Raw genomic sequence first — 23,108 nt, 5'->3', positions numbered from 1 at the left:
CCCCACGGCGGCGTTTACAGGAGCTTCCTGACCTCAACATCCTAGCGGAATGGGGTGGACGACAGGTAATTACTGTCAGATTGTGTATTTCTTTTATCCTGTTTATGTGCTGCTGATTAACTCATTGGTCATATCACCTTGAAATTTCAGAAATGTGACTTGAGGTGAATAAAGCTGCTACACAAAGATATTTATCAAGATCCAACATTTAAGATAATATTGCCCTCATGATTACCATGTGTGCTGTTCATGAAAGGTGCTTAAATAATGCTCAGGCCCATCTAAACAGTCATGTGCACAGACATTTAGGTGGAGGGAAGAGATGCAATGGTCATACACACAAATTTAATATAATTCAGAAGAACGTCATTTATCCTCAAAGACACAACAGAAAGGCGAACTAAGTTGTTCACAGGCACACACAAACAATATATATATATATATATATATATATATATGTGTGTGTGTGTATATATATGTGTGTGTATATATATATATATATATATATATATATATATATATATATATATATATGTGTGTAAATATTTATATATATACAACAACCAACCCCCTGGGGGAAGCTGCTCAAATGAGGAGAATCCTGGTGGCCTTTCTCAAGCCTCAAATTAGTCAGAGATGGTGGAGAGGGATGTCAGAGGAAGGCCAATGATCTTGGAGCACAGCTTCCCCACACCAGACAACCGGTTTCTGCCACCTATACACTGCAAATGTGTCCATCTCAACCTTTATCATTATTATGATGTTATGAGAATTATTCGGCACATTTACATTTTCAGGTTGAGTGTTTGTTAGAATTGGTACAATAAATATCCTGTAAAATCCTCCTTTGTCCATTGCAATTACTTTGTTGCTTTTTTGTTCCAGGTCATCCGCTACGCTCGGCTTAATGTCAGGGTGCCTGTCCTCCGGGTCTACATGGATCCGGAGCAGGACATGAGGCCAAGCTTCAGGCTGACCAGGCGGTCGTTTAATGCCCTGCTGGCCATCCTTAATCAGGAGAGGGACCATGGTTGGGGCCATAGGCTGGAGGTCCTCATTTTTATCTACTGGCTGGCCCATGGTACCTCTTATCGGGTGACAGCTGAGGCATTTGACATCCCAAAATCCACCATCCACAGGGTTGTTCACCGCATTGGAAGGGAGATCAGAAAGGCCAGATCCAAGGTCATTTTCTTTCCCAGCCATGACACCTTGGATGAGGTTGGCCGTAGGTTTGGTGTGCTGGCTCAGCATTGTGCTTTCAATAAAGCAGTGGGGGCCATAGATGGCTGCCACATCAGGATCAAACCACCCAAACACAATAAACCGGATTACTTTAATTACAAGCAGTTTTATTCAATTCAACTCCAAGCTGTCTGTGATTCAGCCGGACGATTTCTGGACATTTTTGTTGGCTACGGCGGCTCTGTGCACGACACCCGCATTCTCAGAAACAGCCCCATTTATGTTCAGGCCTTGTACCCCCCACCTGGTTATTTTCTTTTGGGAGACGGAGGTTACCCCTGCCTTGAGGGGCCCATTGCTATTATTACCCCCTACCGACACCCCTTGCATGGAAGGATGCAGGAGCGCTTCAACCAGGCGCACAGCCGGGCCCGCTCCGTTATTGAGCGGGCCTTTGGCATGATGAAGGCACGGTGGCGGGCCACCCTCTTCAAGGCCCTGGAGGTGAGGCCCCGCTTCTGCTCTGAAGTTGCCCTGGCATGTGCAGTCCTGCACAATTTGTGTCTGGCCCAAGGTGATGTTGTCGAAGAGCCAGAGCAGCAGCCACATGGCCCTGACCTCCCACCCCCACCACCCCCTCCCGAAGACCTCCAGGGGAGCAGTGGGTCCCACATCAGGGATAGGATCTCCGCCTGTCTCTCAGCACCCTCACATCTTGAGGCACCATTACAGGACCATAATTATTCATCTTTATGATATTTTTTTGTGCCTGTTCATTTGCATCAATGCCTGAGGAAGGCACAAGAATGTTTCATTTTTGCATCCTATTTTGTAGTTTTTAAGAATGCATGAGTGCCTTTTTAGTTTTGACTGACACATTGATGGTTGCCAGGATGGCTCATTTCAGTTTACATTCTTTTTGTTTTTACAGGCATACTACTTTCTCTGCCCCTAATGGATCACCACCTCATCGTGGTGGGGCAGTTTGTGTGTCTCCATGACCTTGAGAGCTATGTCGGCTGGAGTTTATACTCCTGGTAGGGACACCCATGCCGTATTGGTTGAAGGGTAGAGACCAGACGAAGAGTGATCCCATCACAATCATCCTTGGAAGATTTTCTCAGCTGGTTGACAATTCATTCTGTGGTAATAAAAATACTACATGTACTGCCTATGACCTGTTTGCATGCATTTGTGTTACCACACATTGGTCTGCTGATTAAATGAAAACACTGCCAGTAACTTGTGTAAGACAATAGAGTGCAATTTGTCAACATGCATATGTGCAGCACAAACACCAACTTGCTAGTAAGTGGACTGTTTACCTTAATGAATATGGCAATGCATAAGTTGAAATTCAAAATGTTTTAATATCAGAGACCCAGGGGGTAGTGCTTAAACCTGCACTGTAATGACTGAATAAAAATAAAATAAAGTTAAAAAAAAAAGTGTATAAAATAAAGACCTCAGAAAAAACAAATAGGCGGTCTATTTTTTGGCCGTCTGACTGTCGACAAGTTTCTCAAATACTCCCAAGAGCCGGTCCATTTGGGCCTGGTTTCTGGCCTCCCTGGCCTCCTCCCGGGCATCCATTTGGAGGTTCCTGGCCTCTCGTTTGGCAGCATCTTCTTTGAGGAACTCCAGGATGTCGCTGCTGCTGCTCTTCCTCCTCCTCTTCCTCCCTTTCCCTCCACCCTCTGGATTGTTGGAGAGTGGAGAGTGGGTAGAGGGTTCTGGTGGCTCTCCACTGGACCCCCAGGCAGTGCTGGTGGACGGCATTGCGCTGGTGGACGCGCCATTGTTGGGGTGTCTGGGACTCTCATCAGTATCCTCCTCAGCCTCTGTATCCACTGCAGTGGCTATGAGGCTGAGGGGCCTGATGGAGTCCCTCGCCCCCATGGCATCATGCATGGCCTCAAAAAAGGGCCATGTTGCAGCAGTGACCTGCCCACCCTCTGTGCCTGCACCAGTTCGTGGCAAGATGAGATCCTACAAGAAGAGCACATGACATCAGATTCACACATTCAATGTAGTGATACATAATTGCTGATATCTAATAAGACTGGAGAAAGCTCAGGAAGAGTCACCATTGGTGTCAATTGAACCCACAGAACAACATCCAACATGTCACCCAGCAACCCATGTGCATAAACATTAAACAGGTTAACCCTATATTTCTTCTTTAAGTTTTCCCATTTCTTTGCAGCCTGGCTGGGGGTCACAACCTTCTGCAGACCCATTTCTGCAATGATAACACTATACACATACGCACACAGACACAAATGCTGCTCATCAACACTGGTTTTCTTTTGTTTTCAGCCCATTTACTTTTATATGGATTACAAGAACTCAACACTTACTCAAATCCTTGTAAGGACGCGTTGCGGAAGCCCGTAAATAGCGCTTCATGTTTTATCCTGAGACAAATTAATTTTTTGGTTTGGTCTTCAGACCCTGTTGATGGAGATATTACGTTGATATTAGCCACATTCTTTCAGACATTCATGACAATAAATCATGGCTGCAGTGTTTTATACTTACAGACAAATCGTCGCTGCAGCAACTTCTCTTCTGTCATTTTTTTTTTTTTTTTTAAAGAATTGTAATCCTCTCGTTTTGGCGTCTCTCTCCTTGCAGTGCAGGTCTCAAAGTGCTGTCCCAATCCTATTTAAAGCATTTCGAGCCCTTGTGGCCTGTCACCCTCGACTCCTCACGCAGGTGATGTCATTTAGTCATCAGGGGCTCAGGGCGAGTGCTCAAGTTTTCGGTTTGGGATTGGGGGTTACACTCATCTCTGCTCAATCCTGATTCCTCATACTATGCATGCTGACACACTCACTGAACCGTCCAGTTTTCTTTCATTTTGCTTTTACTTTACCAGGGGTCTGCAACCTTTACAATGCAAAGAGCCATTGTTGTCCACAGACTATTTAGAAAAAACTCATTTACAGCGACAAATATTACATAGGAAATTTGTTTTATTTACCACAATTTTATTTCTATTTTTTATTTAAAAATGTTTAAAAATATAAAACTTATTTAAAAAAATACATTTGTATATATCTATATTATATATCTATATTTAAAAACATTAAAGTGTAGCTACACCACCTACTTTTTGCATAATTCCACCCACTGTCAAATTTGCCAGCACATGCAAAGGTTGGGCTGAGAGTTGTGGGGTGATCAGGGGGCGGAGAGTGGGCGAGTCAGGATACACAGGCAGAAATGATTGACAGACAGCAGCTCAGCTCACTAGCAAGATAATTTTCATAAAGTTTCTTTCCAAATATTTACATTAGTGTAAAGTCCTTAAAATGCCTTTCACCACCCAAAAGGACTTGGACTATTTTTGGGACGAAAATATTGAGATGCTGTTCTGATCAAACTGCTTTCTTATACCCTCTTCTCAAGATTTTCTAACGGACAAACAGCTTCAGCCTCATTGAGAAAGAGTCATGTACAAGACAATTGTGAAAGAAATTTTGCTGCATATGGTAATCACTCATATATACTCATATAATAATCACATGTATATTCAGTTTCGTTATTATTTTAATATTGTTAATCTATTCACTATTACATTTTCATATTGTGTGTTCTCATTTTACAGAATACTGAAGTTACAGTTTTCAGGTTCCACTTTCTTCCCAGAACTCTGATATGACAGAGTTGAGACTGGTTTTTCGACCTGCTAGATAGCAATAGTTGTTTGGGATATCAGCTTGCTGTGGTATGTGGGCTTTATCTGAAAACTGGAAGAAAGTGGCTCCACTCAGTCTTCTATTCTAATGGGCAACATAGACTCTAAGCAACAGCTCCTCTGTCACAGGAGAATTATTTGATTTTAAAAGTAATTTTATTTTATGAGTTTCATGAGTAAGAAATATGGTAAGAATTCAATAGAATTTTGTTCTGAATGGATTTCAGTAGGTGTGTTCATGCTGAAGGAACTCTGAGTCCGAAGGAAAAAAGAAAAACAAAACAAAGAAAGAATAAAAGACGGCTTACAAAATGTAATAATAATAATAATAATAATAATAATAATAATAATAATAATAATAATAATAATAATAATAAGAGGAAGCTGAACCGAGATCTAAAATTACCATAAAGGTTTCTGACGGGAAAAATATAGAGAAGCACTGAGCCTGTAGCAGACAGACCGCAGGCAGAAAGAAAAAAAAAACAAAAAAAAAAAGACAAAAAAAAAAAAAAACTACTAAATAGCCAGATGGTTTTGTTTTAATTGTGTGTGCGTGATTTGCACAAAAACTGCTTGTGTGTCTCTGGGTCCTGATTATCTTATTTTTCTCACAGTTGGGTTAAGTTAAGGTTTTGAATATCTTGGTATCCAGAATTTATAATAAACCTGAAACAGCTTCCATTTTGCTCTTAAAAAGGCTGCATAATAACTTTGAGCCGTGGTCTCATGTGTGAACCATAACATGTTGCATTTAGGGGTTATTAGCAGCCACATCCAAATATACTGGAATGATTTCTTTGGTACTGATCTGTCATGGCTCATTGGTAAATTAAAACGGATAACATGGCTCTTTGAGATCAAGTTCTCAAACATATATATATAAAAGAAGAAAAATACATGCTAATTTACTTTTAATAATCAACACTGAAGGCCTGATCTATATTTCAATCAAGCAAACTAAAGATCTGAAATCTGTCAGAAAGAAGAAGAAGAAAAAAAGAGGATGGATTAATAAACAATTTGCTTAGAGGAAAATAAATCCCTGGCACTGAGAGAAAATGGTGATTAATAAATGGTAAAAAAAATAAAGCAAATTAAAGGAGCTCCTCTTTTAACTGTCAGCAAATAGCCAGATGGAAATTAGTTAAGGTAAAAGAAAGGAAACTTGAAAAACAAAATAGTTTTCTTTTATTTTTATTTTTTGGTTGTTGTTGTTATTTGCAATAACATGGGAAAGTGCACTGTAAGAATTAATACAGAGGGACCAGGAGAAAATACAAACTATTTCATAATAATCTGATATCCATGGATGTTTTAAACTGATTCTCTTGTAAAATAAAAATAAAAGATTTGTAAAAGAACAAAAGAGAAAAAGCTGCTCGAGTAAAATTTGGCTGATTATGGACACATAATTAACAGAAATTCAAATTGGCCTAATGTCCATATCATCTCGGAGTTTAATAAATTGATTAAGAAAACTCCAGCAGACTTCATGTCTTTCCAAAACTATGTGATATTGGCCTTTATGGATCCTCCTACATGCAGGGAAAATCTACCTGCTCTGATTTGGCTTTTCTGCAGAACGAGTGACGTAACTGACAAAGTTCTGGCTGACCTGAACGAACTGACGGACTTTACTCGACCTTTTCCTTCCAGCAGGATTTTCTCCAGGACGCTGCTCTGCTTCCACACAGGGATGGTTGCTGTGTTTCATAATGCTGCTACTCTGATGTTATTAACCAGAAACACCTTTATTTTCCTGATAAGCAGGACTGATGATGTGGATCTCTCTACAGGAAAAGACGTCTAAATCTCTTTTGAATATGTGTATGTGCATTTTGAAAAATCAAACATGATTTTGACACTTGTGACATTCTGTGATGAACTTTTACAGGAAGGATATTATCACCATGGATACGGGTGCTTGTGCTGTTTAATTCATCTTATCATACTGCTGATGATGCTGCTTTCACAGGGATGATACCGGAGCAGTGGCCTTCAGGATCCATTCGTACAATTTGGTTATTTTATAATAACTTGTTTTTCTAGATTACAGGAACAAGCAGATTTTATAATAAATATCTGATATGTTTATGTTGGTATGTGCATGTATGACACTATGCTGTGGTTTGAGTGAATGTCAAATATGTGTTTTAGAATGTTTGTTTGGGGTGGGCTGTTCCAAATTCCAGCTGTTCTGTCTGTTCCCTGATCCCATTTGCTACACCTGAGTTCCCCCCCACTGCGACCAGAGTCCCCTCCCTGCTGCAACCTCGGCCAGCAGATGCTGTGCTGAGTGTCCTTCACTGTTGTGACTCACAACAGTGAACACTTCCTGGATCTGAGCGTTATAAGGAGACATTTTCCAACACTCCTGGATCTCTCATTCACTCCAACTCGTGTTCCTTCCAACTTCACACACCGACAAGACTGTTTCTGGTGGAGTAATAATTACTCCGCACTCAGTTCACACTCCACAGGCTCCAGAATGTTCTATCTTCTGGATGGAGCATCATCGTTTTATCATAGGACTTCCTCACGCTGTAATATTATTTTCTGAAATCTGTGAGAACAGATTTCCATGTCACATGTCTGATGTACTTCTGCTGCTATATTTGTATGATGTGCATTTTACTTCTTTGGGTCTTCATGGTATGAATATGCTGTTTCACACACACCTTCTCGGGGTTCTGGCCGTCCCACAGCTGTTGTGTAGGTTTGTGGTCACCGTTCTTGTCTGTCTCTTCCTTTCAGGTAACTGGTGTGGTATTTCTTACTTAGCCTTCCTCATTCCTTATGCACATGTGGCCTCTAATTTAACTATTGCTCTATTCCTGCAGGCGTCACTCTGTCCTCCATAAGAGGGAGAGGTCGGCTCCATGGTCTGAGTTTCTAGGTGGTATGATCACTGTTGTGGTCGTAATGCTTTTCACATAGATCAGTTGGCTATTGAACTTGAGAATCTCTCTGTAACAGTTTTATCTGGTTTTGAGTCCCTGGAGTATGGGATGGCTCTGGATTCCTCCTCGCTGACCTGGGCGGAGCCTGTCAGTTAACAGGTGCTGAGTGTTGTATTTGGATTCCTGATGCTTCTAACTACATTTCAGCTGTTTTACATTATTTACCGGACCTCATACAGGTGATGTCTTGTACTTATGATGATATTAGTTTACTGGTTTTAACAGAGATGATGATGATTTCTTAACCTCAGTGTAATGTTATGGTGTGTCAGTGTATATTTTCTAAACTTTTGCTTTTACTACAACCTAGGAGTGTCTATGCTCATGCGGGACCAGCAGCTCTTATCCTTCCTTCATTTCCCCCTTGTGTTGATTATGAGTTTTGTTTTGTTTTTATCTGGGTGCATTTTGACCCTTGATGTGATTATAACAGTGGCATTCTGTTGTGTGAAGATGTTATGGTAAATTTCTTTGCGTTTTGTGTGATTAATAGCAAAACGAGGTTTTCCTTTAATCAAAAGAGGGGAATTGTGAAAGAAATTTTGCTGCATATGGTAATCACTCATATAAACTCATATAATAATCACATGTATATTCAGTTTCTTTATTAATTTTTTATTGTTAATCCATTCACTTTTACATTTTCATGTTGTGTGTTCTCAGTTTTCATTGTGTATGCGTGTGTGAGGTCAGACTGACCACTTTCTTCCCAGAACTCTGATATGGCAGAGTTGAGACTGGTTTTCCACCTGCTAGATACGTTCAATACTTCTCCTGTAAATAAACCTTATATACTTTTACTCATTCCAGACTCTTGGTAATTTTTCTACAACACTGTGCATTCACTATGTCTCCTGCAGAGGAGAAAACTCTCTGCAGAGACGCTTGTTCCAGGAATGCACAGGAAACACTTGGCTACTCTGGATAGGTGAGGGTATTCGTGTTCATGGTCTCTCCACTACCTGAGAGGATTTCCTGTGAGCAGCAAAGGAGTCTCATCTCTATACCTCTTTATCTCAGCTGCAGCAGCATCATCTGCTGATGTTGGTGCTGTATTGTCACTGGTATGGGCAAAGATAGCTCCACGCATGTCTGCCAATGTATTTGAAGTCCTTGGCCTCTATTGGGGTAGCTGGGGGATGGAGACAGTGTTGTCCTTCATATATGGGTAATCAGCCTCTTCTTGGACATTCAGCACCTGTTTGTCAGTCTTTTTATTCTTTTACTGCTGAAAAACATAAAATCCAACTAGTATTATTGTCACAGAAAGCCAAAACTGAAATCCAAATTTCATATTCAATTCATAAACAGAGAATCTGGAACCTTCAGGGTCACTAATCCTACTAATTACATATTTAAAGCTTTAATATAACAAATTTTGAGAGAGCAGAAAATGTGTCTGAATGTCGAGGACAGAGACCAAGTCTGAGTGCAGGAGATTTGAACCTGAAGCACTAAACTTGAGTAGAGGAGCTGAGTTTTGGAAGGAAGAACGATGTATTTGAGAGCAAGAAGGGACTTTTTGAGTGTGAGAGCAGAGTTTTGAGAGAGAGAAATATAATATTTGAGCATTAAAACAAGAAATCTTTCTCTCAAATCAAACATTTACGCTGTTGATTAAAGAGGGAAATAGCCCCATTTATATAGATAGGAACATCTATCAGGTGACAGGTGTTGCTGCACAGAGGAGCAAACAAGTTTATGACCACTGCTGCTGCCTGTACTCTGTTAGTTTTGTGCTGATTATTGGACTATATTGGTGAAGACAGGTCTATACTTTGGATTATAGCCAGAGAAATGAAGACTGTTGGAATGAATGATAAACAGCCAGTAAAATAAGATAGAATATGAGCATTTTTAATTCATCAAACAGAAAAAGTGATGTGATATTACTGGTACATGTCTGCATGATGGGGTGATTCTTATTGAGACCGTCATTAAATTTGCAAGCAGGTTTTCAATATTCCAGCAGGTGAATTCATTTGTTAATATAATATTTATCTAAAAGACATCATAATTTCTAACTTAAACAGTTTGAGATATTCCTTCAGGTGTGAAATGAAAAGAATGAAAAAAAAAAATCTCATGCTGTGGTTAAACAGCAGATCATTTTCAAGAGGGACGTTTGTCTCTATGGCTTCTTATGTTTGAGTAAACCTTGTAAATTTTGTGACAGCTTGGCCATGCATCAGATAATTTTGTCTTCATGACAGAGAAACAAAACATCATCATCAGGACCCTCAAAACATCCAATAAAATCCAAAACTCTTTCCAGATCTGCGTATCATCATCTATGCACAGATGTTTTGGTTGTGTTTACCCACAATGCCCTGTGTTGAACACACAATCTGTTTGTATTATTGTCTGCTTCCTGTATTTGGTTCACTTGAAGTGAAGTGAGATCAGAGATCATTTGCACATGCACACCTCCCTAAACAAATCTGACTTCCCGAGCAAACAAAGCCACCCATAGAAGACAAAGTACTTCACCATGCTAGCTTTTAATGCAGAAGGTGTTGGGCAGATTTCGTTCTTAGCCATGATGTCGGGCATGAACACGTCCATAATAATGAGTTCTCCCCTTTTGCATTCCTTGACATTGAGTTATTAATCAACAGTTAAAAAAAATATTTTTTTAAACATTTGTGCATCCATTCTGAATTGCCCACATCCACATTGCAATGTATCTAAAAGATGACTTTTCTCCCCTCCCCTACTCTTAAACTGTATGAATTTAGACTTATCAAAACTTATGACATTCTCCATTCCTCTAGAGGGAAAATTATGGGTTACTACTACTATTTCACTAAAGTTTTGGGGTGTTTAAAGGACTAAAAGAGGATGTATTTATTTTTCAAATGTGAGTAAAACATCACTCAGTGGTACTATAATTGTTGGTGTAGCAAACAGTCACAGACAGGATCGTTTCAATGATTTAAGCTTTTATTTTCAGTAACAGAACAGGACAGTCTGCAGAAGAAAGTGGAGCTAAAAGCATGATTTTTAAAAACGATCCCTTATGGTCTGCTAATTTTAACTCTTAAAACTCTGCTAGATCATCAGCGCCCCGTCATTTGTCAATAATTTCTCAGGAACAGTTGTGTGTATCTCTGTGGGGTAAAATGTGATGGATAGCTTTCCCTTGAGATGATCTATGGACATTTTCCAAACATTTATATCCCCTTCAGAAAGTTTACAATTAGTTTGCAAAATTAAATGTTCATCATAAAAATTCAGTCCTCAAGCGTCGCACTCCTACAGGCTTTAGATGTATTCCAGCTCCAGAACACCTGATTTAGATTAAATGACTCTTCTCAATGGCTTGTTGTCCAGTGCTGCACATTTATGTTGATCCATTAGTCTGATTCAGAAGGAGTCATCCAAACCTGCAGGACAGCAGCACTTTGGACAAACCTGCTCTTAAGGTAAATACACAATGAATGATCCATCCATCACTACCATGTTGCTAAGAGGCCTTAGTATGACAATACAAAGAGACCTGAAAACACTAACTAAGCTGCTTCCTGTTAAATATTCAACCAATTAGCTAAAAATAAATTGATGTTAATGTCCAAACAAGTAAATGTTAAAGGTCTTCTATGGCTGATATAAAACCAAGAAGATGCACGGTGGTGCCAAAAATGGTTTTGTGATGATAGTAAATAACATCGTTGAATATCTGTAATGTTTTTAATGTTTTATGTGAAGCACTTTGAATTTTCCTGTAAATAATATATGTTATATTAATAAACTGCCATGCCTAAATGACTGTATATAGATAAAAACAGCTGAAGGAAAAACTGTAAATATGTAAAAAGTTTAAATATTTCTATTTCCATGTTTCTCTGTGTTTGTTTCAATGTTAATACTTTTTCTCCTCAAAGTAAAGACTTAAGAGAATGATGTGCAGATGAGTAAAGGCTTGGTCTCTGTGTTGTATCTACAAGTTCTGTTAGTAATAAATTCTGTTGTGTTTTTAATGGCTGTTCTTCATGCTGCTATATCTATTAAGACATTCATTTTGCTTCATTTTAACCTCATGATCTGACAACTGAGGCTGTCCTGAAAACATCATGTCTCGATGTTGACTGGGATTAAAAGGGTTCAGCTTCTACAGGCAGTTTTACGCCAAAAAAAAAAAAAAAAAAGGCTTGGAGTTTTAAGAGTTAAAGGTACAGGACCTAAGTGACATTCAACTATGTCAATTGTTGATTCACATTTCATGCAGCATTACAGCAACAACAGAGAAATAAAGACAGAATAAATTTGCAATACGCTGATTTTTGCGTAGATGCTTGATGTTTTTGGATCAGTCGAATAATGACCAGCTCTTGACGCAGACAGATGGATTCTTATTGTCGCACTTCTGATCATCCCAGCATTTCTTTCCTGTGAATGTCAGAAAAACAAAACAAAAAACAAAAAAACAAAACAAAACAAAACATGTATTTAGGATTAATTTTTGCATTGTGGATCAAGTATTAATACACTTTAGTTGATGTAATTTTTCATCACCAACTACAAAGCTGCCATTGTTTTATTGTCATTCATCATTTTATCAGGTTACCTGAGAAATTCATTACAAGGCAATCCTGGTTGCCAAGGTTGTTTGGCTGTCTGTGGCACCAGTATTTAAACAAGAAACGTGAACCATCAGCCCAAAGCCATCTCCTCTCCTTGATAAGAGAAAATAAGAATAAGGAACAGTCGACTGAAGCAAAGCAGATTTAAAGTCAACATAAACTCACCTGAACAAAATAAAGAAAAGCAAAAAGAAGGCTCAGTATTTCTATAAAACAACATCTGGTCAACATACAGTTTATAAGGAGAAGAAAATAATCTCTTATTTGTCACTAAATATGGAAAATAGTTTGATTTAGTTACTGTTTCTGAAAATTTTGTCACATCTCAAAGCTTTTAACAAAATGGATCTCTGACTGCTCCAACCAAGATCAAAGCATGAAAAATCAGATTCTTGTATTTATTAATTAATTTTACATACCTGTTTACTGTCAGTGCCTCCGAGCCATGTTTTAGGATAATTGTGGGTCTGATCTGCTATCATCTTCTGGATGTGATGGTACTCCTCAGCACTATTTACAGATGCAAGGTGCGCCTTCATGGACCTACAGTTTTCCTACAGTGGAAATAAATGGAGATGCAATTAACTGTCCCCACAAAAACAGAGAATATTGTATAGAATGTACTATTGTGAAGTGATGACTCTCCCCAGTCACATAGCAGACACATTTGGGCCTAATGTGAGCTACTTTTGGCACTTCTAGTAAGTAACTAGCAAGTGCCTTGTGGGTCCTGCGTGGTTCAGATATCATTAGCTGGCCTGGATTTGGGTTACAGAAAGTGTAATGTGAGCCACATCTGGTTGTGAGCCAGCTGAATTTCAGCCCCCACACTCACATGGCATCAACACCGCAAGTCAAGGCCAAATACAGACCAAATCAAAACTGATGTGGGCCACATTTGGGCCAAACATGTTTTGCTATCTGGGTCTACCCTTTATGTTTACCCTGAAACTAACATGCCCAAAAAGACAAATGAAAAGCTTAAAATGCCTGATGTTTCTACACAATGTTATAAGAGTTAAAACTCTGGTCAGAACCATCATGGTAAGAAGAAGCAGAGTCAGAGTCATGATGATGATTCTCACCTTCAGTACAGAGAGACAGTCATGTTAGTTATTCTTCTGTTTAACAAAAAAAAAAACAGGTTCAGTTATAACACTGAATCTCTTCTATGTAATGTTAACCCTGAGTAATGTGACATGAGCCTAGCTGATGTAAATACATTCCTTAAATAACATTTTTTTTCTCTCTCTTTTAAACAAACCTGATTTCTACGTTATCTTAGTTTTGCAAAGTCTTTTTATGAGGGAATGAAGTGAATAAAACCATAGAAGTAAGTAAATGTATAAAACATGTTGATGTGTTACCTCAGCGTCGGACCAGGTCAAAGGTCTTGGAACAAAACGAAAACAGCGCCAATCGTACCAAGTCCATCCAGAAGAACAAAGCCATCCTCTCTTTTCAACGACATTCACTTCTGAAAGGAAAAAAACAAAAAAAAAAATCTGTTTTTTTATGATTTACATCAGAAAAAAAATCATGACAAAGTGGAAATGATTTCACATAAAAGGACAAATAGCTACGAACCTTCAGCTTCTGTCTGTTTTGCAGCATCTGGAGGAGAAGGTGTTTAAACTGTTACTTGGTTTGATTTAGTTTATTTAATCATTGTATTTACACCACAGTATAATTATTTTATGTTAGTTTATACAAGTCTCATTTCAGGCAAAAGCTGATTTTTTTCTTCAATAATCATGCTTTACCAAGTTTTATGGAGTGTGAATATATCCATTTCAGATACAGTAGAGAAACATTTTTGGCCCAGATTTGGTCCTGACTTATGGCGTTGGCCATTTTCTGTTTCATTTGTTTCACCAGGCAGATGTTTGAGATCAAATTATTTATTTTATGAACACAGCCTGGCCAACATGGCAGCAGTGACACAAACGGGACGGAACATCTAAATGTGGCCGCCAAAACTCAGCCACATCACCACCTCATGTGACCCCCGTTGCCATAGTCTATGTACAAGCAGGCTTCGGTTTTAGGACCAGTCCTGGCCCTGTAAATTCTTGCCATAATCCACATTCAGACCAACAACTAACATCTGGATCACATGTGGCCTACAGGAGACTTGCCATAATCCAAGCCAGGCTGGCAGCTGACATCTGGTCCACTTGTGGCCCACATAACATTTGCCAGTGTTGTAACTGAGCCATAAGGAGCCCGGATTTGGCCCAAACATGTCTGCAGTCTGAGAAATAATTTCCCACAAAATCATCCTCAGGTCAAATACTCGTTTAGGCTGATATTAAAACATTTAAGCAAAAAACATTCATCCCCTGAAACTGGTTACTATCTTCACTCATTTCAGGAAATCCAAGATGGGCATTTAAAGTTTTTACTGTCAGAAAGCACAAGTTTAGACGGATGTACTCACCAGCAGCTCTGGTCAGAGCCATCACGGCAACAAGAAGCAGAGTCAGAGTCATGATGATTCTCACCTTCAGTACAGAGAGACAGTCATGTTAGTTATTCTTCTGTTTGACCATAAAAAAGCCTAAAAACAGGAGGATGTAAGAGAGTTTGTATCAAACCTGCAGCAGAACGATCTTCAGTTTCAGTCTGAATCTTCAGGTTTGTTCTGAGCTGCCAAGGACCGGCTCTTATATCCAGTTCTTTATCTTTCCATCTCCAATATATCAGGAACTTAGAAGATGCAAGTTAAAACTGACACACACACACACACACACACACACACACACACACACACACACACACACACACACACACACACACACACACACACACACACACACACACACACACACACACAAAGATCATCTGTAGTGAACCCACAGTATTAAACTGAACTGAAGAGCAGTTATAAGTGTGGACAAACCACAGATTAGGTCAATAAGATAAGAATAACATATTTACACAGAATAAATATGATTTAAAAACATAAAACTTTACCAAAAGTAGAAAGATACAGGAAATTAAGTAGGCTAAAGAAAACATTAAATACACTTGAAATAAACAAACACAATTAAGACTAAAAGTCAGGGTAACTGTCATGAGTATTATATACTGTTATTTTCCACATATTGTGTTGTGCTCAAAATCAGCTCCTCTTACAGATTTAGGGCCAAATTTGTTTTTTTAGTTATTAATTTGTTTTTGGAAACCTGATGACAAAAATTCTAAATTTAAGGCTTGAAAACAGTCAGAAACTTCATAAATTACTAAGATAAAGTGTTTTTCAGTGGATTCGGTTCACCACTGTGACAAAGCAACTTCTAAATATAAGGACTGTTAATGCAATGTTTGCCTTAATTAGTTAGTCAGATAAATTTATGGGGTTTCTCTTATTCAATAAACATACTTTAATTACAAAAAAGAACAGTTTTGTTCAATCATATTATTTTCAATTTCCAATAAATGTAAATGAACTGTAACATAATTTTAGTTTTATTTGCCATCTTTCTGAAACGTCAACGCTCCACCGATCTTGACCTTTTATCGTGGCGAGTTTCTACTTTATTAGGAAGTATATTCAGATGACATGTTGTGAAAACAGTTAAGATTATGCAACATGTTTTAGACTCTAAATTAACATCCCCATCTTGTGTAATGCTGAATCATTTTAATATTTCACAAACTGGTTGTGCCAATCTTGCTTCAGGCAACATTGAAAGTGTCCATTCTCTTCAGTACTTTTAAATTTTATTGTCTTGTGGTAAGGCACTTTCTTTTCATCTTTCATCCCAGTCAAAAATAACTACTTCTTAAAGGGTTTTTCTTCTGACAATGTTGGTGATATTATCAGCACAACAAAATGATTAATAAAATGAAACAAATAATTTTTGTCTAATAAATTACTTACACCATTGCTGTAGGATGGTGACGATATGTAAATTATTTTATTTTATTGTGCGGCAAGCTGAATTTGATGAGGCACTGGTGGGCATGATCGTTATGGATGCACAACCATTGGTGGAGGACAAAGTTTTCAGGGCCTTTGTTCAGAAGCTAGACCCCACATACACCCTGCCTACTCAGGCTTTGAAGGTATTGGTGGAGAAGAAATATAATGAGGGTAAAGAACATGCCATCAAAGTTGTGGAGAAGGCAGAAGGGGTCAGCCTAACAGTGGACATGTGTCACCTAATGCCATGGATGGCTACATTGGGGTCACCTGCCACTACGTAAACGAGGACACGGAGCTAGCAAGTGTTCTGTTGGGTGTCAGCCACTTCAAGCAGTCACATATGGCCAAGAATTTGAGAGATGCCTTGCACGCACAGTTGACTGCATGGAGATTGAGGCAAAAACTGACTTAAATTAATGGGCTTTTGTGAAGAAGTTGAAAGGAAGCTGTTGGATCCACTTGATTTTTTTCAGGTGTGTTAGACCAATGGAAACAATGAAAACCTGCAGGATCCGGCCCTCGAGAACCAGAGTTTAACACCCTGTTCTAGAGGTTGACACCCGGTGGAACTCCACCTTTTCCATGCTGCAGCGTCTTCATGAGCAGCATAAACCGGTTGGAGCTGCGTTCACGTCTCTGGCCGCTGATGTCACCCCCCTCTCATGCATTGAATATGACACCACTGGTGGGTGCCTAGAGGTTCTCGGACCATTCAACTTGTCAACAACAGAACTTTCTTCAGAGATGATATTGTCAGCATCAAAAGTCATTCCAATAATCCGAATGGTGCAGCATAAACTTGCTACAAAAGCTGGTGTACTACACAATCCTACAGCAATCGAACTAACACAACACCTGCAACACTTCTTACACACAAGATGTCATGTAGAAAATATCCGTGTCCTGGCAACGGCAACTTTACTGGAGCCCTGATTTAAAACAATTGCATTTGGTAATACAACATCTGCACAAGACGCCGTTGCCATGGTAACCACCGAATGTGCTGCAAGCATGAGAGTGGAGAGAGCGGCACTATCTACGTCACAGGTACGCCAGATTTTCTTGAGTTCTTAGCTATGTAATAAGCACACATGACACTGTTTTATTCTGTGTCTAATTTCAGTTACCAACAGAAGCGACATCCACATCTGCAGCAGCAGGGGACCTGGACAACTTGTCGGACATCCTGGATAGCTGAGTTGGTTTGTATTAGCCACTGATTACGTCTGCATTATTTCCTCCTGAAATAGGCTTTTTGTCACTTATTTATTTCTCGTTTAGGTGCAACTCAGAGCACTCAGAGTGCAACGGCAGATGCCACGGTGAAGGTCCACCGTTACCTAGCTGAATCCTACCTCTCCAGACGAGAAGACCTGCTCGAATACTGGAGGACACACAAGTCTGTGTACCTCAGCCTATTCAGGCTGGCAAGACAATATTTGCACATGCCAGCCACATCTGTGCTTCTTCTCCAAAGCTGGAGAGGTAGTGTGCCACAGGAGGAGCAGACTGAAGCCTAACATCATTGAAAAAATACTGTTTTTAAATAAAAATCTCTGACACATCACAATGTTACACAAGCATTTGTCCCATCATATATTTTGATACAACTTTACAAACTCAGTAACACAATCACCATCCATGTTGCACAAGCACCCTTTCCCTCATACGTCTCCATTCCCTCTGTGTGCAGACCACTACTGTCATTACAGACTGATATACTTTAAATTGCACCATAATTCTGTTACCTAAACAAATGTTATCTAATACCCCTCCTTATTTATTTGAACAACAGAAAATAAATATTCACTCAGATGGTAGATTACATATCATTTATTGAACATGTATTCCAAGATGAGTTAGGGATGACAGATGTGAAGTGTCAACGCCGTTCATCTGATTCATCAGACACCCACAGGCAGCAGATAGAGCTCTTTCACCTGGTCAAATGATTCACAACAGCAAGCCATTTTCATGCATTTAGGTCAAAGTTGGCTCAATGATTCATGAGGCCTCGCTTTCACCATCTCTAGTTATGTGTTGGTGGAGGTGAGGACCCAAGAGCAAGCAGAATGAGGCCAGATGCAGAATGGTGCTGGAGAAAAAGTTTATATTGAAAAACTCAGGAACAGGGAACCACTCAATACAGGGATGATCCACAAAGTTCATCCCAAACTGAAAACTATGGGGTATGTATACACAGAGGGAGTAATAAGGAACAGGTGAAGTGAATGAGTAATTAGACCAGGTGAACTAACGAGCCAGAAACAGAACCCACAGGAGCACAAAAGGGAAAACAAGAAAACTGAGCTAAACGTGACAAAAACCCAGAATAAACCAAAAAGCAGGACAAAAACTAAAACATGACACACATGCTGATCTAAACAGTAAACTAAACACCACAAAAACCAGAACTAGAAAAAGCAGAAGAAGATAAAATCTGTAGTGAACCCACAGTATTAAACTGATCTGAAGAGCAGTTATAAGTGTGGACAAACCAAAGATTAGGTCAATAAGATAAGAATAACATATTTAAACAGAATAAATATGATTTAAAAACATAAAACTTTACCAAAAGTAGAAAAATACAGGGAATTAAGTAGGCTAAAGAAAACATTAAATACACTTGAAATAAACAAATAAATTTAAGACTAAAAGTCAGGGTAACTGTCATGAGTATTATATACTGTTATATTCCACATATTGTGTTGTGCTCAAAATCAGCTCCGCTTACAGATTTAGGGCCAAATTTGTTTTTTTAAGTTACTAATTTGTTTTTAGAAACCTGATGACCAAATTTCTAAATTTAAGGCTTGGAAACTGTCAGAAACTTCCTAAATTACTAAGATAAAGTGGTTTTCAGTGGATTCGGTCACCACTTTGACAAAGCAACTTCTAAAATATAAGGACTGTTAATGCAATGTTTGCCTTAATTAGTTACTCTGATTAATTTATGGAGTATCTCTTATTCAATAAACCTACTTTAGTTAAAAAAGAACAGTTTTGTTTAGTCATATTATTTTCAATTTCCAATAAATGTAAATGAACTGTAACATAATTTTAGTTTTAGTTGCCATCTTTCTGAAACGTCAACGCTCCACCGATCTTGACCTTTTATCGTAGTGAGTTTCTACTTTATTAGGAAGTATATTCAGATGACATGTTGTGAAAACAGTTAAGATTATGCAACATGTTTTAGACTCTAAATGATCATCCCCATCTTGTGTAATGCTGAATCATTTTAATATTTCACAAACTGGTTACACCAGTCTTGTTCATGCAAACTTGAAAGTGTCCATTCTCTTCAGTACTTTTAAATTTTATTTTATTTTATTGTAAGGCACTTTCTTTTCATCTTTCATCCCAGTCAAAAATAACTACTTCTTAAAGGGTTACCATGAGGACTACAAGCATCAGTGCCAACAAATGAATTATACAGTAGCACTCAAGGGTGTTAACTTTTCTACATGTGTTGAAGGCAACCAGTTGATAAAATGTTGTATTATTAATATCTTATCAGTTGGTTATAATTTCATCATAGTATGTGTTATATGTAGGGATGTTATGATCAATCATATGTCGAGCATGTGACACGGAAGTGTTGCGAGCATTGTCTCTGAGCATTGATTCAGCATGCCAAAAGTCACGTGATAAACCAAACAAGGCCTCATTACGCCATCATCAAGCAGCCCATGGGAAATTTGAAGGGGCCGGGCTTTTCAATCTGTCAATGATTTAAAAGGGGTTCCAAACGCTTAGCAGATTGTGGGTTTTTGAGAGGAGGAGATTTTGCTAGTGATTGTGCAACATTACATTTGGTGAACAGATTTAGGGAAAGCATGACATTAGCATTAGCTCATGTAGATTACATTTAGCTGACAAACATTTATATAGACACACTTACTGTAGTTACAAACACAGAAGAGAAATACTACATACATACACTCAAATACATACAGACAGCACACACGTCTTCCATTAGAAATATAGATATACATATAAATATAGTTAGGTTATTATATATACACATAAATATTGATAAGTTTAGAGAGTGTTTGAGAGGCTGTAAGAGATTGTGTGTAGACTGTGTCTGAGTGAAAGGTGTGGTGTGTTTGAGTGAGACAGAGAGTAAGGGCGATGGAGGGAGAGCCAGTGCCACCCAAGTGTGTACGTTCCGATGCATGGGAACACTGACTTGATTTCACAGAAAAAAAGTCAAGTGTTTCATTTGTGTTTTCAGGAGATAATGTAAAGCGGGAACATGTCGGCAATACTGCGGCTTTGTGTGCCAAACACTCGGAGACAACGCCTACACCTGCTGCTGTTCCTGCTCCTGGTGGTGCAGCAAACTGTCCAGGTAGGATTTTAAATTCCTACACTATATGCTAGACATTATGAAATGAGTACTGGTCAAATATGGTTAACAACTGTTCAATATCATCACCTTCCTAAAATAATGGCCTGAGTCATTTGTTATTTAAATATTTTTTGCCTAAATCGTCATTTTGTGATACGGGCCACTTTTGATATTGTCACCAACATCTTCAGTGTCACATCCCCCGGCTTGTGGCCGGATTCGGTGTTAATACAAAGCCACCTGTGGTTGCAACTCTGCGGTTGGCTGTGGTTCTGAGAGGCCTCCCCGCTCTTCTGATGCCCTGATTGGACGACTGCCCTCCAGACAAGCCAACCCGTGGAACACCTGCCCCTTATAAGGAAGGAAGCACCAACATTGGGGGCAGCTGGTCATTAGACCCTCAGCTTGCCATCTGGGATTGATAGTGGAGCTAGCGTTGGTTGGTTGGTTGGTTGGTTGGTTGGATTGGATTTGATTGATTGATTGATTGTTTGTAAGAGCATTTAGTTTCCCTATAGTACTCCTTTGTGTTTAAATTAAGTGAAATTGAGATTGTTCGCTCTCATCGTTTGTAAGTAGCTTTTGGATTTTTGGTACCTTTTATAGCTGTATTTTGGTTTGTGGTTTAAATAGCTTTCTGATTTATTTTGTGGTATTGATTTTTGGTTTGTTTTCAAAAGAAGCTTGAAGTTTGTTTAGTAAGATTTTGGTTTATGTAATGGTAAAGATTGTTAAAGATAATAAGTAAAGAGAACTGTTTATTTTTGTAATTGTTAATTATTGTTTTTTTTTTTTTTTTTTTTTTTTAACCTGTCTTGTCCAGCATCGTTGCAAACAGAATGATTGTCTGGCTGCTGTCTGGTGCTGGGCAATTTTACTCTATCAAGCAGGGATTTATACTACATGTATAAAGTCCCTCTTGATGAAAAACTTTATTAAATCAGACTCTTAATGCTGGACTCGACCGGAGGGGACAGAGAGAGAGAGAGAGAAAAGAAAGTAGAGAGAAGAGGGAGGGGAGAGAGAGGGACAGAAAGGGTGTGGGGAGTGCGGGTGGGGACTTGAAACATCATACAGAAGACCATGTAATCCATACTACTTACAACATATATAGCTACGATCATCCTAGCCAGTAGGCCATTGCACAACTAGTTGATAATAGTAACAATAATAATAATAAGAGTAAGAGTAATAATAATAATAAGAACAGAAATAATTAAAAAAAGAAACAAAATATGATAATAGATATAAGTGAAACTGCTGTATTCAAGAACACGCGCAGAGAAACCTGTGTGGATGTGTTGGAGAACTCGACCACACGGCGACGCAAAGACTGTGTGGAGACGTTCAGGAAGGAGTGACCATGCAGAGTGATCATGCAGATGCCACCTCACTTGAACAGAGGCCAGAGTCAGGCCAGCGGTCCCGAGACCCAGGCCACCAGCCCCCCCGCAGGCAACAGACCCCGACCGGTCCACAGAGACGACCACTCGCCCGCCCAGGAAGGCAGCAGCAGGAGACCCCAGCAGGAGCCGCCCCGCGGACCCAGGGCACCGGCCCCGGCGGGCCGAGGCCAGCAGTCCCCGACCCCCCCGGGCACCGGCCGCCCGGGACAGACGGGGCAGAGGGCCTGGGCCCAGGAGCGCAGGGACACCCCCCTCCCCCACAGGCCGAGGGCCAGCACGCCACCCGGGGGGACCCGGCCTGCCCAGACGGCCACCACCAGAGGCCAGCCCCACACCCCAGCGCCCAGCCGCACACCCCGAGAACCAGTCCTGCCCCCCCCCAGACCAACACACACACACACAAACACACACACTCTCCTTCCACTCCTCCATTTATCCTCCCACGCATACACCATTCAACCCTCACATACTCTGTCCTCCCACACACACACACCATCCTTCCACCATCCATCCTTCCACACACACACCATCCTTCCTCCCACACACTCACCATCCTTCCACCATACACTCTCCCACACCTATCCCATCCTCCCACACACACATCATCCCTCCACCACTCATCCTCCCACACATACACCATCCTCCCTCTCACACACCATTCATCCACCTTCACACCTCCCATACACACACACACACACACCTTCCTTCCACTACCCATCCTCCCACACATACATCATTCTCCTACACCAAACATCCACCTTCACGTACCCCATCCTCCCACACACACACACCACCCCTCCATCACCCACTCTCCCAAACATACACCACTCCCCCACACACACACCATCCTCCCTCCCATACACCATCCATCCTCCCGCACACACACCATCCTTCCACCATCCATCCTCCCACACACTCCCCCATCCCTGCACCATACATTCTCCCACACATACCCCATCCTCCCACACATACATCATCCC

General features: G+C 39.9%; 1 protein-coding gene across 1 annotated transcript; it reads right to left on the bottom strand.

The window, feature by feature from the left end:
* Window positions 1-11,987: 11,987 nt before the first annotated feature.
* Window positions 11,988-15,146, bottom strand: LOC121640196 (type-2 ice-structuring protein-like). Its single transcript, XM_041985915.1, has 7 exons — window positions 15,032-15,146; window positions 14,875-14,938; window positions 14,022-14,048; window positions 13,802-13,911; window positions 12,854-12,988; window positions 12,419-12,527; window positions 11,988-12,240 (listed from the first exon to the last, which is right to left on the bottom strand). The coding sequence occupies exons 2-7, from the start codon at window positions 14,924-14,926 to the stop codon at window positions 12,161-12,163; spliced, it is 513 nt and encodes a 170-aa protein (XP_041841849.1). The 5' UTR covers window positions 14,927-14,938; window positions 15,032-15,146; the 3' UTR covers window positions 11,988-12,160.
* Window positions 15,147-23,108: the final 7,962 nt, after the last annotated feature.

The sequence above is a fragment of the Melanotaenia boesemani genome, chromosome 5 (assembly GCF_017639745.1).
Source record: "Melanotaenia boesemani isolate fMelBoe1 chromosome 5, fMelBoe1.pri, whole genome shotgun sequence".
In the NCBI taxonomy this organism is placed as follows: domain Eukaryota; kingdom Metazoa; phylum Chordata; class Actinopteri; order Atheriniformes; family Melanotaeniidae; genus Melanotaenia; species Melanotaenia boesemani.
The sequence above is the reverse complement of the archived record's forward strand: the minus strand, read 5'-3'. Positions and strand labels throughout refer to the sequence as shown.